We start from the raw sequence: 17,773 nt of genomic DNA on the forward strand, positions 1-17,773 counted from the left end.
GGGGAGTATAGAGGGGCCGGAAGTAGAGGAGGGCAGGTAGCAGGTTGGGAAGGGGTACAGGATACTGCCTGTGCCTGACCCTGCCCTGCTATGTCATGTCGTACAGGAGGAGTCACTACCGCTGAGAATTTCTCATCATTAGTTCTCATGCCTAGACTAAGCACAGGGCTCATGCAATTAAGCAAAAGTTGTTCTGGGGAAACCCCAAGTCAAGGGCCTCCTGAGCTCTCAGGGTCATGAGGACACCAACCTCACGGATGTGCTGGCAGAAGGCAGGCACTGTTGTGAGTTGGCTGATGAGGTTCAGGTAGGCGGCACCCAGCGCGTAGAGGGCACAGCGGTTGTAAACAGGCAAGTTCTCTTCATTGACCTGGGCCACGTCCTGTGGCAACACAGAGGGAACAAACTATACTGGTGCCCCACCCTCCAGCCACCCTCTACCAACCTCCTTTAGAGGTGGCCCGCTACTCAAGACAAAGCCTTTTCCAGCATTTTCCCCATAACTTCCTGGGGAACAGAGGTCACCCTCACTAAAGCTGAAGCAAATGGTCCTTAGAACAATCCATGAGCTGGAGGCTCATAAATACTTGAGTGGAGAGGCGATGACCTCAGTGCCCCACTCTGCAGTTCCAGCTGTAGGGAGCTCGACTGTCCAAACCCTCATGAATCCCACCTCTAGGATGCTGTCACCTTCACTACAGACCCTGGATAATTCTCGGAGGACTGGACTGGCTTGCTAAGCTGGGTTCACATGTTAAACTGACAAAGCTGTGTGAGTTACTAGGGGATCGGGACACAAAGGAATCTCAAATTCTAGAATGAGGACAATCGTAGCATCTGGGTTGGCCTTGCAGGACTTAGCGCCATCAAGCAGGTAGCTGAAGAGTCTCCACCACACAATTCCAGGTTCTCCACCATTCAGGACATGATGCCCACCTAGCCTCAGGGCCCTGCTGACCCTGGCCTTTGAGGTCTGAAGGACCCGCCCCAATTCCCAGCATCCTGAGCAGTAGACTTCTACCCAGGCAGACTGTGAAAGTCTAAAGCCCTATCTAGTGCCACACTGGCTGCCTGAGAGTCACGAGGGGAGCTTGTTGAATCTCCAGATCCCCAAGCTTGGGGACAGAACTGGGAATATATATTTTTATTTTTATTTTTTGCGGTACGCGGGCCTCTCACTGCTGTGGTCTCTCCCGTTGCAGAGCACAGGCTCCGGACGCGCAGGCTCAGCGGCCATGGCTCACGGGCCTAGCCACTCTGTGGCACGTGGGATCTTCCCGGACCAGGGCACGAACCCGTGTCCCCTGCACTGGCAGGCAGACTCTCAACCACTGCACCACCAGGGAAGCCCCATATATTTTTAATAAGTGCTTAAGGCAATTCTGAAGCACAGCCAGGTTTGGGAACTAGGTAATCTTTAGACAAACAAGTTTGTATGGAGATCACTCCGGGCTTATGGGTACCCTCTTGGCAATCCTTGGAGTCTCATTCAGACCTTGCAAGAGACCCAGAATACTAGGGTGAAGGGATATTTTTGAAAGACCCTGTTTCCCGGGTCTCCTTTACTCTGAGGATGGGCCAAAGCCATGAATTCAGCATCCTTTGGTGGTTCCCCAAATAGGACCATGGTTTGTGGTCTTCATGGAGGAATGGCCAACCAAGGGTGCAATATTCCTGGGCTCCAGAACAGGTGTTAAGCAGTGGCTACTTGGCTCTCTCACTAGTGCTTGGCCAAAACAGGTGCCCTCCCCCGATCCCAACCCCTATGTCCCGCCCACAGGGGGCCCCACCTGGACAGCCAGCACCAGGCGGATGAGGTCTACCACCACCTCCTCGTTGGCCAGCTCAATGCTGATGAGTGCCAGCAGGCCGTAGAGCGCCTCGTAGTGCTTCTGTATGTTCGTTTCCTCCTTACAGCTCAGGTAGATGTGTCTGTAGAGCTGCTGGGAGTGCTGGAGATGGGGACAAGGGTGGAGGCAAGGCCACGGTGGGCAGGGTGGGGACAGGAGGGGCAAGGAGAATGGGAAGAGCAGTCTGAAGGGGGCGATGCAGCTGTGTGTACCCCACCTCCGCCCTCAGGGACAGGATGCCTTTAAAGCAGACCCCAGTGGAATCGGGCAGTGCGGGAGTATGTGCTTAGGGAAGGTGGGTCCAGTGAAACCAGCAACAAAAGCTGCTGCCCAAATCCAGTTTTAGAACACAGCCAAGGGATGCTCCTCACTCTGGCTCGGTGCTAAGTATGACCTGGGGGCTTGATCCCCTAGAGGGGTCGGCTGGTCATCCGGACTAAGCATAGTCAAAGAGGAGGAAGTGGGTTCTAGGGGCATGGCCAGTGGCGACTTGGGAGCTGGAAGACTGGGGTCCGCAGGGCCTGACCCACCCGGGGTTCACTGTGTCTTGAGGTCACGCTTGCTAACCTTCTTCATGAAGATGGTGTCCTGCCGGGAGCACTTGTCCACTTTCAGCTTCAGGACAGAGATGTCGCTGAGGGTACTGGGAGGGGACGTGAGGGGCCACCTCAGTCAGCCCTTGCGCGAGGCCAGCAGAGCTCACATGGTATCACTGGGCTCCATCCCAGTGTTGTTAGTTGTACCAATGCCTCTCTGTGTCCTCCTGCCCTGGTTCTTAGCCTGATCTCCACTTTCTCCCAAGTTCTCAAGCTCCTGTCTCTTTTTTCTTAAATACTTATCCAGATTATCCTCTTCCTCCCTTTTCTTCCTCCCTTTCAGCCCCCCAGTCTCAACTGATAACCCTGCATCCCCTTCTTTCCTCCCCACCTGAGAGCTCCCTTGGGTACCTGCTCTTTACCTCCCAAATCTCCCTCCCTTGCTCCACCAGGCACAAATGCCCCTTCAGTCTCTCCTTCCCTTGTAGGACCCCAGGGTCCATGTCCATGATTAGCTCCCTGGGGGAGGTCCCACTGAAGATCTGAATCGTCTTCCCACCTGAGTGTGAGGTCCTAATGGGAGTCTCCTCCCCCATCACACACCAAATAGAGGGGAGACCTCAAGTTCACCTGATGGTGGAGAACTTGTGACGGTTGCCATGACGATCAATGAAACTGATGAGAATCTCTAGAACGAAGAGACGGATCTCTGCGTCCTCCATGAGGGCGGTGGAGAGAAGGCGGTCAAGGAAGTTGCTGGGCAGAGCTGACATCATGTTGTTGCACTGGAAGCCGGTGGATACCTGCAAGGGAGCCCAGGATCATGTGCTTACGAACGCCGGCCCTCCTGGCAGCAGTGAGGAGACTGAGGGGCAGTCGGCAGAATTTGGGTCTGAAGCATCCATCCTGTCTAAACATCTCCCAGCCCAGTTTCCCCGTCCTCCACCTTAGGCAGCTTTTGGGAATCCTCCAACATCTACCTAGGCAACCCGCCCAGCTCAGCTTAGCTAAGTGGATGGGGACAGTATGCAGGGACATTAAGTTACTAAGAGCAAGCAAAGGATGAGCCCTAGAAGAGAGAAAAAGCCAGGGAGCCTCTGAACCTAATGTTCCAGCCCATTAGGGCACAAATGGCGAACATTCACCATGAACACGCTTCATCAGGAGCACGAACAGTCACAAAGAAGGAGAGACAGTGGAAGAAGTTACAGCTGGGCTGAGGAATTAGAACCCACGGACATGGCAACAGCCAAGAGCACACACAGCATTTGCTTACATCTCTTCTAGCACGGCCATAACGAGGGTCTTCTGATTAAAGCCAGCAGGCGTACAGAGACACCTCACCTGTGATGGTGTCAAAGTAGTTAAAAGCAGCAAACCAGATTTACTGTTAAGTCCATATTGCAAAACAAGGCCTTTGATGATTCAGCAGGCCCTTGAGGCTCTGGTAAAGCCTGGTGGCATCAGTAGTAAACATCAATGTTCACTGAAGGGGGAAGTATTTGAGTGTGCCCCAAACTGTCACCTTGGTAAGACGCAGGGTACAAATTAATGACGGTAAACTCAGCAAAGAAATGGCAGGAGTGCATAGACAAAGGAGGTACCAGATGTGGGCAGTGTCAGCACAAAAAGACTTTATAAAAATAGTGTGACATGAAAGGTGTGGGCTGGAGAGAGGGGAGGGAGGGCATGAGCGGGAGTGAAGGGGCTGTGCGAGCGGCATGGTTAGAACAGAGACGGGTTGAGGGGTCACATGGGGGGTCTGTGGAGGGAAAGGGGACTGAGGACCTTCCAATTTCAGTCTGAAAAGTTTGAAATCTGGATGTACATCAATTAGAAACTGAGATTTACTCTTTAACAAGGAGCAACACGTGAAGAACAACATTTCTAGAAAATTCTTCTTGGTTGTATTTATGATAGGTGAGGAGGAGGGAGCAACTATGAGAATAATCTAGTTCTGAGATGTCCAGAGTTTAGGCCAGGGTTGTGCCTTGGGGAGCTTGTTACAAATACAGATTCCAGGACCTCACTCAGACTAATGGCTCAAAATCTCTAGGGAATCTATATGTTAAACAAGTTAGTCATAGGAACAGCATTTGAGAACAATAAATCTAGCCTCCAGTGATGGCTGCAAAGAAGACAAATGTAAAAAAAATTGACAAAGGGGGGGAATTCCCTGGCGGTCCAGTGGTTAGGGCTCGGCGCTTTCACTGCCGGGGCCTGGGTTCGATCCCTGGTCGGGGAACTAAGATCCTGCAAGCCGCATGGCATGGCCAAAAATATTTTTTAAAAAAATTAAACGTTAAGTTAGATAAAAGAATTATGGTTATTTTTTTTTTTAAATGGATAAAGGGAAAGATAGTGGCTGGGGGACTGAGGTGGGCATAAGTACCAAGGAAGAAACAGGTGGAAGGGACCTGGGGAGATACTTGGAGGGAAAAAGGGCAGGAACCAATAGAGTCCATCTCAATACAGAGATAATGTTTGAGTGACAAGGCCAGCAGTAGCTGAGTAGCAGGCATCCTGCCTGCTCTGGAAGACCCAGCCCTGTGGGTACCCAGCCTGGCTAGTGAGTGGAACACAGGTTGGATTTCAGCCCCCTACTCACCCCTTTGGCTGGGCATGTTTGTGCAGTGTGCAACCTGCACGACTGTTATGTAGTAGCCTTGTCTTGTTTCCTTGGAAGGAGCTGCCTCCTACAGAGGCAGAGCAGGAATGGGGACAGGAGAGGCTCACCTGAAGGAGGGATTTCAGCAGCATAATCTGGGTCAGCCGGTTCCTGTTCTCCCTATAGACCAGAGACACAGATGATCACCAAGATGGTGATATAGGCAAAGACCCCACACTTGCCTGCCCAGTTCTCTCTCCTGATTAGATTCTCCATGAGGCTTATCTTGGGTTACCCAGGACAGTGCCTTCCAGACCAGGGAACTAATGGCTCCCCCCAAGGTGGGAGGTTGTTATTGGTGGGACAGACTGAGGAACTGTAGGAGCCAAAGGCCCACTAAAGGCAGCTGAGGGATTTGAGAGTAGAATGAGAGAAGACAAGTAAGGACAGAGCCAGGAAAGTTGAGGTGGAGAAGGGAGAGAGCCCCAAAACGTGGGATGGGGAGTCAGGTGGAATTTAGGCTGGGAGAGGAAGGGGGGGGAAGGCATGGTAGACTCACCCGGTCCTCCCCATCTCCACGGGGTGATGCAGGGAAGGCAGTGGAACCTTGCTCATGGTGAAGAGGATCACCTCGGAGCGCTGGTAAGTAGGCAATGTGCTGGCAAAGGAGCCTTCAGGAAAAAGACAGAAGAGAGGGTTTGAGGCCGGCAGCTGCTGGAGTCTCCGCTCAAACTTTCAGCTGAACAAACTACTGTGAAGAGTGCGGGCTGCTTCTCTAGGGAGACGATTAAGACCCAGAGGGAGACACCTAGATGACGGCAGAGGACTCTTCCAGGCTCCCGTTCCTTCACTTGTTATTTCGGAGGCTGCGGTTAAGGTCTCCGGGATGGCGAAGCTCCAGTGGCGCTAGGACCAGAGGGCTCTGAAAGTGATGAGCCCTTGTATGCACATGGTGGCTTTATGGTTCTCCCCTTCCACATCCACGTGCATATCCATGGCCTTCTCCCTGTCCTCTTTCCTTCCTTTTCTCTTTCTCCCACCTCCCCTCCAATCGCTCAAACGTGGAAGCATCAGGCGGCCCTAATGGGGACTGGGGTGCGGGAAGAGTTCGCCTGTCTCAGCCTCTGATCTGAACTTCAGGCTGAGAAACCCGGGGAGATTGTGCTGTGATCTAACTCGGGCCTGGCCCAGGCCACTCTGTGAGCTGTGTGCGCCATGGGCTCTCCATTTCCCCCAGTGTCCGTGAATAACACGATTTAAGTGGATGACAATCTTACACTCCCCTGGACTAAAATCCTCGCGGAAGGGGCCCCGCCTTCCCGCCCGCCTGCCCGCTAGCCTGCCCACCTGCCTGCCCCTCCCTCCGCGGTTCCGGCCCCGGGCCCCGCCCCTCCCCGGGCCCCGCGCCCCGCCCCTCCCGGGCCCCGCCCCTCCCCGGGCTCACCTATGGTCTTGATGACCGCCTCCTGGAACATGCGCTCTTCGTGCTCCTTGATGATCTTGGTGCCAAGACTGATGGCCCCATCGTAGCTCCCGGTCAAAGCGTAGTCGATGCTGAGCCGCAGCTGCCTCAGCAGAGTGTTGAACATCTCCAGCACCGTGGGCCCTGAGCGCAGCGGGGTGGGAGACCTGAAATCCGGGGCTGGCACTCCTCGCTGATTCTCCCCTGCCCTGCATTATCGGGCAAGCCCAGGCCCCCTTCCAGCCAGGGGCTTCCTCTGCCCACTACCTTCCCCGGCTGATTTCTCCTCCTGAGGAAAGCCGGCTCTGACACCTCCCTATCGTGCCTTGCCCTCTTCTGGAAGGGGAGGCAGCCTACGGTTAAGGGCAGTTCCTTGTCCTTGGGGGGGTCCCCTCCACTCCACTCGGGATCCCCCTTACCCACAGAGCCCGTGGCGGCGATGACAGCAGCTTCCGACAGGACCTCCACGATGCCCGCCCGCACCGTGGCCGCGCTGCGGCTGTTGGCATCCAGGTGGCTCAGGAGCTGCTGGATAACCAGGTGGGAGTGCTGCGGCTGGGGGGGAGGGAGAGGTGCTGGTCCCCAGATAGCAGCCCCCATATGGCCTCTGAGCCAGGGCAGCCCTCGACGAGGACCCAAAGCTGGGTGGACAAAAGGGAGGTCCCAAGGCTAGCAGGCACTAGAGGTGGCACCCGGATACCCCAGTTCCTTTTCCTGAGCCCCTCCCCCTCCTCGGTCCAACAAGGAGCTGAGTCAAATCCCAATGAAGACCTGGATTTCCACATTTTTCCTGGGCCCTTTCACTTCAAATGGGTCAAAAGTCAATTTTAAGATACTGTCTTCCTTTTCAGTTTCCCCAGATCCCAGGTCTTATTAAGGCCACAAGAGGCCAGGTGGTTTAGTCCAGTGGTGCTCGAAGTGTGGCCTGTGGTCTGGTGCCAGTTCAAGATCCGTCTGATGCCCATTTACATTGAGCTAAGTATGGAAATTGAGAGTAGGTGTTGAGTAAGCAATTTGACAGAAGCCGTGGCAGCCAATTATGGTCTGTGGGCTTGTGTTTTGCATGAGGTTGTCGTTTGTTTTTTCTAACAATTCTTTTTGTGTTTTATAAAGTATGGGTCTGTGACATATTGGAAATTAAACTAGTCCTTCTCCACGACCAGGTTAAGCAGCGCCGGTTTAGACAACTAGGGGCTTAGGAGAAGTCACAGAGGACAGCTGGTTTTCTCCAGGCGTGCACCGTTCCGCTCCGAGAGGCGCCACCTTGGCCAGAGGGACAGGCTGGACCAGGGGAGCCGCCGTACCTGAATTGAGTACATGATGATTTTAAAGCAACGGATGGCGAACACCTTGGGTTCCCAAAGAGAATGGTTATCCAGGTGGCTGTGAGGGAGAAAATATGGAGAGTAACTATGAAACGCAAGTGATGTTAGGAGGGAGAAGCTTGGTGGGAGAAAGTCACCCCCCAAGAGACCCAGCCCCTCTTGAAGCTCCCAGGTAAGTAGCAAGGGCTTTCAGGTGTAGGTGAGAGAAGGGAAGTACGAGAAGTCAACGAACAGGGTTCTGCAGCTGTGGGCTCAGGAATGAAGCCGGGCACCTTCCTCCTCCCAACTCCTCTCCCCAAAACTGTGCTCGGTCACCATGTGGCAGCTTTTTTTTTTTTTTTTTTTTTGCGGTACGAGGGCCTGTCACTGTTGTGGCCTCTCCCGTTGCGGAGCACAGGCTCCGGACGCGCAGGCTCAGCGGCCATGGCTCACGGGCCTAGTTGCTCCGCGGCATGTGGGATCTTCCCGCACCGGGGCATGAACCCGTGTCCCCTGCATCGGCAGGCGGACCCTCAACCACTGCGCCACCAGGGAAGCCCACCATGTGGTAGCTTTTGATGCCACAGTGCGGGGAACATGGGCACAGAGAAGGGACCCACTTGGCCGAAGCACCACAACTATAACACCTCCTTCCCTCCTCCCGAGTCAGCAAGGAGGTGCCGGACCTGAAACTGTTCAAAGCTGAAGGTGGGTGGGTGGGGAAGGGGAACACTCACACGAGAACAGGCTTGATGGCGTTTTTGATGTTGCCAAAGGCAGCCCGGCCCAGCAGTTCCCGAAGGCACCTCTCAGCCAGCTCTGCAGGGTTCTCCTTCTCCTTCTCTGGTGCTTGGAGGGGGGAGGGGGACCGGCTGTGGAAACACACAGCCCACGGGTGAGGGATGGAATGCACAGCTGGGCGTCGCTTTGTGCAGGCCTTCTGTGCTTCCCTCACGCAAATGGTCCCAGTAGGACAAGCAGGAATTTGACGTGGGCTGCACTAGGTCACAGGGGAGGTGTTGAGGCTGTCAGAAGTTAAATGGGGGTAAGGAAGCCCACAGTGGAGGAAGATTGTGGGAGGAGGGATAAAGTTCTTTTTCTGGACATTCTAGGGACAGGGCTGATGTGCCTCTGTGGGAAGGATAGATGCCCTGAGCACCATGGGCCTGGGGAGGTGCAGACCACGAGTGTCTCCATGCCCCCAAGGCTTTGGAAGGAACGACAGATTAGACAAGAAGAGAGGGAGGCCGACAGAGTTGGAGAAAGCAGAAGAAAAGGGGAGAGAGGAAGGAGGGGAAAAAGCGGGAAAGGCACGGGCGTTGGCTTAGTTAGGTGCGACTCAGTGGTACCCACCCACCTCCACCTGACACCACCAGGGAGCTTGTCAGTGAGATGCTATTCCAGGAACAACCACCAGAGGGCACACTAAATTTCCCAACCGGCTCTAGCAGCGCAGGCTCAACTGACAGAAAAGTGGGGAACCCACGATATCTTCAATCGGCGTCATGCCCAGCCGACATGGACAGCACCGTGAAACTCTCCCTCCATCCCACTTCACAGAGGGGAAGAGTGAGGGGCAGGGACAGGATGAATCCATGTCTGGGGGTTCCCAGATTAAAACCCAGTATCTGTAACTCGTGTCAAGTGGCTGCTGGCTGGTCAAGTGGGCATTTCTAAGGGACTGGAACACCACTAGGAAGTGAGAGAGAAGAAAGGTCCTCCTCAGCAACTGGAACCATGAAAGGCATTTAAAAACCTCCTTGGCCTGCTGCTTCTAGAAAGACCAAGGGAACCCGACTCTTGGTTCTTTGTGTTCAGCACACACTTACCCCAGGGAGCCCAGCACCATTACTGTTTCTCCTTCAGGAATGCAGACCTTAAGGGGTACAGCAGGCTGGTAGAAGGCCAGAGCCAAGGCTCCTAGGGAAGCAGCTTTGGACTCACTGCAGAACAAGCCACAAAAGCCAAGAGCCCTGACTTTGGGGCTGGGTTTTACCAACCAACCCAGCCGTGTGGTTGCCAAGTGCCCTGGGAGGGCTGCAGGGCCGCGTGCAAGCTCCCCCCTCTCCTGCTCACCTCTCTGCCTCCTCCACGTGTTGCAGATTGAAAAGCAGGGATGGGACGATCTTGTCCATGTGCTGTGGGTCCCAGATATTAGCCTGCAGTTCATCATTCACGGTCTTCCTCACCACCCCTTGTAGACCTTTGATACCTGACATTCGGATTCTGTAAGGAAAAGGGAGACATGGGGTCATGAAGTCTCCAAGCCCTGACAAGTCCAGCTTCTGTGACAAGGAGAGGAGTACAGCGAGGGGATTAGGGATGCACTCGTCCCTCAAAAGGCAGAACAGAGCCCACCTTCTACTCTTCATGTGACTTGGCCTCCTGGCTGGCCGCCTTCTTGTGCTGGTGGATGTGAGCACGAAGGCCACGTCTTCTGGCTTGTCTTGGAGATTCCCAGACAGCCCTTGCCCCGTACCACCCGGGCTTCATCCCTAGGGTGCCCAGTTTCTCCAGGCTCTTTAATACCCAGCTGGGTTTTCTCTAGCTTGAGCCCAAGATATAAGAGCTCAAAGTGCTGCCAAGAACGGATGAGGCAGAAACCAGGGCTGTGAGCAACTTACAGGGGGAGGGGATCTGGAGGGGGAGGGGATCTGGAGGGGGAGGCACAGAGCTGTCAGGCTCTCAGGCACAAAGAGGTCTTGGCTGGGACTAAGCTGGCTGAGAAAGCAGAGGGGAAATGAGTAAGAGCACAGAGGGGACCCCTTTTGCACGTCCCCAGTTCCCACTCTGCTGACTCAGGGATCAGCACAGCCCTGCAGGAGGCGGCCCTCTTTACCGGCCATTTATTTCAACCTGAAGTTCCTTTTTTTAACCAAACCTTTTTTTTTTTCCCTGATTATAACATAATACACGCTAATTATAGAAAAGTGTAAAGATGATTTCCCCTGCCATCGCCGCTCAAAGATAATTATCATTGGCATTTTGGTGTCTTTCCTTTCTTCTGTGTATAAACGTATAACAGGATCAAGAACCTGCTGCATATGTAATTTGTATTGGCTTTTTTCACCTATAGCATTCTATCACAAGCATTTCCCTGCATCATTAATTCACAAACATGTTGAATGGTTATGTGCTACACTGTCAAAAGAACTTTCTGAACTAGTCGCCTATTGGTCATTTAAGTTGTTTCTAAATCTGCTTCTGTAATAATGCTGCAACGGACATCGCTGTACAAAGTACGTTACTACCTTCCAAATCATTGCCATGAGGAGAATTACTGAATCGAAAGGTAAGGAATGAAAGGCTCCCAGTTTTGGCAGATTCCTCTCCCCACGCCCACTGCACAAGCTGCAGGAGAATACCGTCCTCGCTGTGCCTGCCTCAGCACCAGGGACCTCATTCTAAACATCTACTCTAATTTTGTGGCTCAGAAAAACCCTCACATCTTGTAGCGATTTCACTTCGTATCCTTTTGGTGATTATTGGAGTTGAGCAGTTTTTCTAAATATTTAGTTGCCATTTGTCATTTCAGCTTCAGTTTTACGTGCTGTTACCACGGCGCTACCCTGAGCTTTACGCGGAGACCATAACTGGGTGGTGAGAGATGCCTAATGCACCACCATCCCCTGGCCCAGGACCATTAGGGCTGCTGGCAATGGACAAGGATTCCCTGGGCAAACACTTAGCTACTCCAATCCTGAGCCAAGTCAGCACTCTGAGCTGAGGCTGTCCGGACTTGAGGACGAAGTAACTGTAATACAATTCTGCTAACTATTCCTGGCTCCAGGTTAAAGGTGCTCCCTAGTGCATTACAGAAATAAATCCCAGACATGCTGGGCTCATGTCCCACCCAAGAGAGCCTGGCTGGCAGGAGACCAGGCCCAGGGGATGGAAACTTTTCTACCCAGGGCTTCCTTATGTGTGACTGAATTAATTTTTCTTCACTCTTTCAATCTCCCCAGAATCCCTTCCACATAGGTACACATTTCATTCCATGATGCCCAGAGCTGACTGATCAGGCCTGGGGGAGAAGCAGCCTCTTACTGTTCCTTATAATGGGCTCAGTGGAGGCCTGCCCACGTGCAAGGGGCTGAGAAGTCTCTGAACCCAAGGGGACTACACACACACACACACACACACACACACACACACACACCTATTCATGAGACCCAAGGGTAGTTCTTGGAAAGGAGCTCTGGGCTCTGCAAAGGCTGCGAAGGACCGGGGGAGAGCTCAGGGAGAAGGGGAGGGGTGCAGGGAGGTTATGGATGGGAGACAAGACAAAGGGAGAAACTCCTCTCACCCCGGCAGCCTTGCTTCCATGGGTGGCAGGTGCCAGGCTGTGGGTGCTGATGGCACTGCCCGGTGGCCAGAAGCAAACCTCAGCACCCTTCTCCTGACCTTCAGTCGCTCCCCACACCATCAGGACATGGTGCGACCGTGTCTGCTTCTGTGCCTCCTCCCCTGCTGTGGAGTGTGTGTGTGCGGTTGTACGTGTATGAGTGTGTGGTTTGTGTGAGAGTGTGGTTATGTATGTGTGTCATACAGTCAGTGTATGTGACTGTATGTGTGTGTGCAGTTCCGCAGGCCACTGTATGTGTGTGCACATGTGGTTGTGTATGCAGTTGTGTGATTATGTGTGTGAGTGTGTGTAGAACGGCATGACGAGTGTCCCCTCCCCTCCTGGAGCTTGGCTCTACCTGCGGTCAGCACCTGTTACAGCCACACCTGGTCACAGTCCCCCCCTTCCCCATCACCTGCTTCTGGACACACCCCACCTGCTCCAGCCCCTTCTGCCTCTTCACAGCCGTTCTGGAGCGAGGTAGCTGCTGAGGGAACCAGCGCTGGGGAGACAGGGGCTCCTTCCTCCCGTGACCCCCACTGGCCCCACTGAGGCACTGCAGCAGCACAGCCCCAGGGAGCCCCTGGCTGGTCCAAGACAGGCGAGACTGGGGAGCAGGGACACTGCCATCAGTCACACAGGGTCCTGCCCTGGAGCCGTTTCACAGCTTGGAAGCTTTGGGAACAGGCAGCCTGGGGGATGGAGGGGTTCACGTCCTGTTTCTCCGACCCAGACCAGCAGCCGTGGTGAGGAAGCTGTAGTTTAGGGGCACACAGGGCTCCCGGGCCGTGCCATTGCGTATCACGTGCACTCGGGCCCACTGCGGTGCTGACGTGATGCAGGAAGAAGCCAGGGGCTGAGCTCTGGAACAAAGCCATGGAGACCCAGTCTCCCGTGGGCATGTCGGCCACCCAGCCTCAGCCCCCAGTCCCTCCCTTCTCCGACTCCTGCAGCTTTGCCTGGTAAGGACAGCTCAGCCCTTTTCCCTCCTTCCTCCTCCTTTTCCTGTGTTTCATTTCGCCTCCCCAGGTTGATAAGCACTCTTTGCAGGCAGTGGTTTACTTCTCATCCTTCATCTATCGGTATCAGCATACATTTGTGTGAATTTCTTTGTGATTTCATTGAGGGGTTTAATTTCTATGTCAATGAGTGTATTTCTGTAAGTTAAGTATTTTTTGTGAGTGTGAGTATGTGTGTGTAAAAGTGTGTTCTGTAATTCAAGATGTTTATCTGAAAAGCATCCTTTCCTTCATTCACTTACTCAACAAGTATGTCGTGAGTGCCTGCTGCTCTCCAGGCACTGTCTTAGCACTTGGGATGCGTCAGAGAACAAAACAATGACTCCTGTCCTCACAGAGCTTACATTCTAGTGGGGAGAGACAGACAATGAATGAGAAACATGTAAATTATGGAACATGTTTGAAGGGGATGAGTGCTATGGGGAAATAAAAACAGAGCAGGGTGAGGGAGAAGGGGAGGGTCAGGGGAAGGCGTTGTTGACAAGGGGACACTTGAGCAAAGCCTTGAAGGAGGTGAAGGAGTGAGCTGTACAGCTCCACAGAGGAAGCATCCCAGGCACAGGAACAGACTGTGCAAAGGCCCTGTGGCAGGAATGTCCCTGGTGTGTTTCCAAGGCAGCACGGAGGCCTGTGTGGCCGAAGGGAAATGAGGAGGGGAAGAGCGGAGGAGATAAACTCAGGAGGGTGGCAGGGATCAGCTTTTTATATGTGGGTGTATGTTTTGATGGAGAGTGGAGTGGGAGTGTTTCTAGGGTGTATAAAGGCATGCACTTCTGAACAAAAGAGAGCACAGGTGCGTACATGTGTGTGTTACTGGCTCTCAAATTGGGCTCAGAGGACCGTCACCTTACGTCCCACCCTGTTTTCTGTCCCCAGAGGCTGTTCCTTTAGAAAGCATGTGCTGGGAGCCTAGCTCTGCCCACGCATCCATCTAAGTCCCGCCAGGTGCCCCTTCCCCACCAGCAACATCAGAGCCTCGGTAAACGCCAGTGAAATCAGACACGCAATCCGGGCTGGGAGCTCTGCAGGACCATCAATGCCTCTGCCATTAGAGGCACAGCCTCCTCAACTTCCCTTATACTCACTTAGTCTTGATCTCCAAGTCTTCATGGCCAGAGTGGCACATTTCACTGAAGCGAGACACGAAGAAATCGTAGCTCCGATGGTAGGATGGGGTGTCCTCCTCTATGTTGGCAAACTTCACAAACTGTGTGGGGGGAGAGGGGAAATGCATCGTGAGGTGACCCGCCATGCTCCTCGCCTTTGGGCTCGGGGACCTGGCATCCCCCAGGCCCTTTGCCATAGTAAAGCCACAAGAAAACACATCTTAGGAACCATGCATCTCAGGATCTGGCTATAGTCCACCTCCCAGAGCACACTCGGGAAATCTGAGTTTCTGAGTTCTCCTTTCCTTTCTACACAACAAGAGCAGAACCCCTGGCCCTTCTCAGCCCTCCCCTGCTGGGTGAGCAGAGGATGGAAGAGAAGAGAAAGAGAAGGGGGCTCAGTCACTTAAGTTCCTCCTCCCATTTACATCCAGAGCTGGCCCAAACATACAGGCTGAAAGGCTGTGAGGAATAACGCTGGAAACTGAGCAAAAGCCAAGGCCAAAGCACAGAGCACCACCCTAGAATGCATTCTGGGAAACCAGGACAGCGCTGAAATTTGATTTAAAACCGTAATTACGCTTTATTGTTAAAATTTTGAGTACACTTTTAACGTTTGCAATTTCGGTTCATTAAGCCTTGCTCAGCATTCTCAGCCGCTAGATCCCTTCTGTCATCACCAGGCTGCACATTTGCAGCTCTAAATAGGGACTTGATTTCAAATGAGTCTCTCAGAGAAGCAAGAATCACAGACTGAGTGGAGTTAAATTACTAAAAGTTAAATATAATTTTTATAGGTTATTTTGTTTAATGTTATGAATTTAATACCACAAACAACTCTAAACGGACTAAACTTAGACTACATTCTCCACTATTCTGCCTTGTATTATTATATAACTTTTACAAACCTTCGTTGGTTCAAAGAGGACCTACTGTTATTCCTAAAATCATCTCATCAGCGCACTCAGAATATTGAGTATCAATTGTCAACCTGTTTCCCCATTTAACTACTTAAAAGTTGTTAGTAACTTTTTTGGGGATGAAAATTAGCAACTTCCACAAGCATCCTTACTATTACAGTGTTTTGTTCTTGCAGTAATAAATATGCATTTATTTTCTGCTGAATCATAAAACCTCAACATGCAAAGCAGATAAGGAAATCTTCCCTTCTAAATTACATCTAAAATGCACACATATATGCGGAAGTATTCTGATATTAGCAATAAACCCAAATGACATTGCTTGCATCATTGACGGGGTTATGCAGAAGAGGCACAGTGGTAATCCATGTGATCACAAGATCATTGATTAGACCCAAGTTCAGGAGTTCCAGAAACAACGATAGAGCTGGCCTTTGGCTACGTGATCTTCCTAAGCCCCACGGGCTAGAACACAGACTTAGGCTGATACCGAGGCTGAAACTAAATTTGGGTGCACTGCTGCTCTTAACCACCAACAGGATGTTCCCAGGCTGCACTCCCCACGGCCAAAGCCTGGCTTGGTCCATCCACTGAGAGGGGTCATGCAGCTATGCGGTTCTAACCGCAGATCTACCTCTAACTGGTGGGGTGACCTTTGAGTGGGACATTTGACTTCTCTTCTGTCTTGGTTTTCCCATGTGTGAAATAAGCAGCCCAGTCTTCATTCACGACATTTCTTGATTTTTTATCGATGCTATATCTACTTCAAATGTGACGAGGCAGCTTAAGATAAGACTATGTGTATGCGAGAGTGCATGCATTTCAGAATAATCAGAACAAGACTGAAAAAGAAAGGAGGCCAGTAATAAAGGAGAAACAGTCAAACAAAGACTTTGTCCCCAATATATAGTGACTGTGTAAACCCAAATGTACGTCAGGAGAATGAATAATCAGACTTCATGGTCACTGGTGTAGGAGTTTATGGGCTAATAGCAATGATATTTAGAACATATATGTATCAGGTACTACCCTAAGCATTTGACATACATCAGCTCTTTTGTTTCTTAAAATGACTCTAAGTTAGAGAGATATTATTATTCTCATTTTACAGAGAGACTGAGACCCACAAATGTTACATAATTGCCCAGGGTCCTGCAGGAGAAACCCAGGTCTCAACCACGAGCCTCTCCAACAGAGCTCTGCCCAGAAAACCTCCAGCTCTGTTCCTGCTCCTGGCTTCCTCTAGCGCCTCAGGCCAAATGACCCAGGAGAGTTGCTCTGGGGAGGTGAGGGTGGTGGATATTGTCAGGGAGAACAAACAGAGGATGAAGAAGCCGCCAGAGGGGACCTTAGTCTGGCATTTGTAAGAGGGCTGCAGAAGTGAGGCCACTGGTTTCCAAACACTGCTGTACAACAGAGTCGAGGGGTCTCCGTGACCATGCAGATATCTGCCACAAGCCCCAGACGTGCTGAGTCAGCACTGGAGGAGATTCACCTGGTCTGAGGCTCACGCTTGAGAAATGCAGCAGGATCCCTGACAGGCAACCTGGCGGCCTCCCTTCCCTCTGGCCCCGCTCCCCACGCTGATACTTCATGGAACGATTCCTGATCTCTGTGGACGTGACATCAAGCCTCTTCACTTTTTTTTTTTGGCTGTGCCACGTGGCTTGCAGGATCCTACTTCCCTGAGCAGGGATCGAACCCCCATCCTCGGCAGTGAAAGCATGGAGTCCTAACCACTGGCCCACCAGGGAATTCCCAAGCCTCTTCACTTTCAACCTTGACTTTCCCCTTCCTCCAGTGCCGTGGAACCTCGAGGACTGGTGGCGCGTCAGGTGGCATGGCCGGAGCCCTGTTCACGCCCAGTCTGCTCTGACTGTTTTCCGCACCGTACAGGCTGCTGAAGATTTCGACTACGACGCCCTGGCTGCAAGGTTAAAGTGGAGATTACAATCAATTTCTTTTAATTAATTAATTTTATTTATTTATATTGGCTGCATTGGGTCTTCGTTGCTGCGTGCAGGCTTTCTCTAGCTGCGGTGAGCGGGGGCTACTCTTAGTTGTAGTACGTGGGCTTCTCATTGCAGTGGCTCCTGTTGTTGTGGAGCACGGGCTCTAGGTGCGGGGGCTTCAGTAGTTGCGGCACACAGGCTCAGTAGTTGTGGCTCGCGGGCTCTCGAGTGCAGGCTCAGTAGTTGTGGCATGTGGGCTTCAGTAGTTGTGGCATGCAGGCTTCAGTAGTTGCGGCACACGGGCTCAGTAGTTGTGGCTCGCAGGCTCTAGAGCGCAGGCTCAGTAGTTGTGGCACACGGGCTTAGTTGCTCTGCAGCATGTGGGATCTTCCTGGACCAGGGCTCAAACCCATGAACAAGTGCACCACCAGGGAAGCCCCAATTTTTTAAAAATGGAACATTCTGTGATAGCCACAGAGGTAACGCAGGGTAGAAAACACGCATGGGGATTCCTTTCCTAGAACTACAGAGGCTTTTTTCTAGGCCGGCCCAGCAGTCACTCCTGAGTCTCCCCTAGCTGGGCCGGCCACAGCTGCTAAGCTCACTGGAAAATTCCCTCACTCTTTTCTCTCGTGACTCTCTGCATCCCCAGATTTTTACTCTTCTAGAGT

General features: G+C 52.4%; 1 protein-coding gene across 2 annotated transcripts in view; it reads right to left on the reverse strand.

Moving 5' to 3' along the window:
- Positions 1-17,773, reverse strand: part of EFR3B (EFR3 homolog B) — an 89,837-nt gene that overhangs the window by 14,294 nt on the left and 57,770 nt on the right. Inside the window, exons 5-16 of one of the 2 annotated variants that reach the window (XM_089923393.1) lie at positions 14,210-14,331; positions 9,837-9,986; positions 8,498-8,632; positions 7,761-7,839; positions 6,876-6,984; positions 6,439-6,600; positions 5,554-5,665; positions 5,123-5,174; positions 3,017-3,189; positions 2,418-2,493; positions 1,791-1,952; positions 251-382 (exon numbers count right to left, since the gene is read on the reverse strand). In XM_089923393.1, the coding sequence (XP_089779519.1) occupies positions 251-382; positions 1,791-1,952; positions 2,418-2,493; positions 3,017-3,189; positions 5,123-5,174; positions 5,554-5,665; positions 6,439-6,600; positions 6,876-6,984; positions 7,761-7,839; positions 8,498-8,632; positions 9,837-9,986; positions 14,210-14,331 (1,464 nt within the window). Of the gene's footprint in view, positions 1-250; positions 383-1,790; positions 1,953-2,417; positions 2,494-3,016; positions 3,190-5,122; positions 5,175-5,553; positions 5,666-6,438; positions 6,601-6,875; positions 7,012-7,760; positions 7,840-8,497; positions 8,633-9,836; positions 9,987-14,209; positions 14,332-17,773 lie in introns of both variants that reach the window. The other variant, XM_022574307.2, reaches the window with a different exon arrangement.

This window comes from Delphinapterus leucas, chromosome 13, assembly GCF_059928025.1.
Source record: "Delphinapterus leucas isolate spDelLeu-1000000601 "Yukka" chromosome 13, BTC_Dleu_Yukka2, whole genome shotgun sequence".
Lineage (NCBI taxonomy): Eukaryota > Metazoa > Chordata > Mammalia > Artiodactyla > Monodontidae > Delphinapterus > Delphinapterus leucas.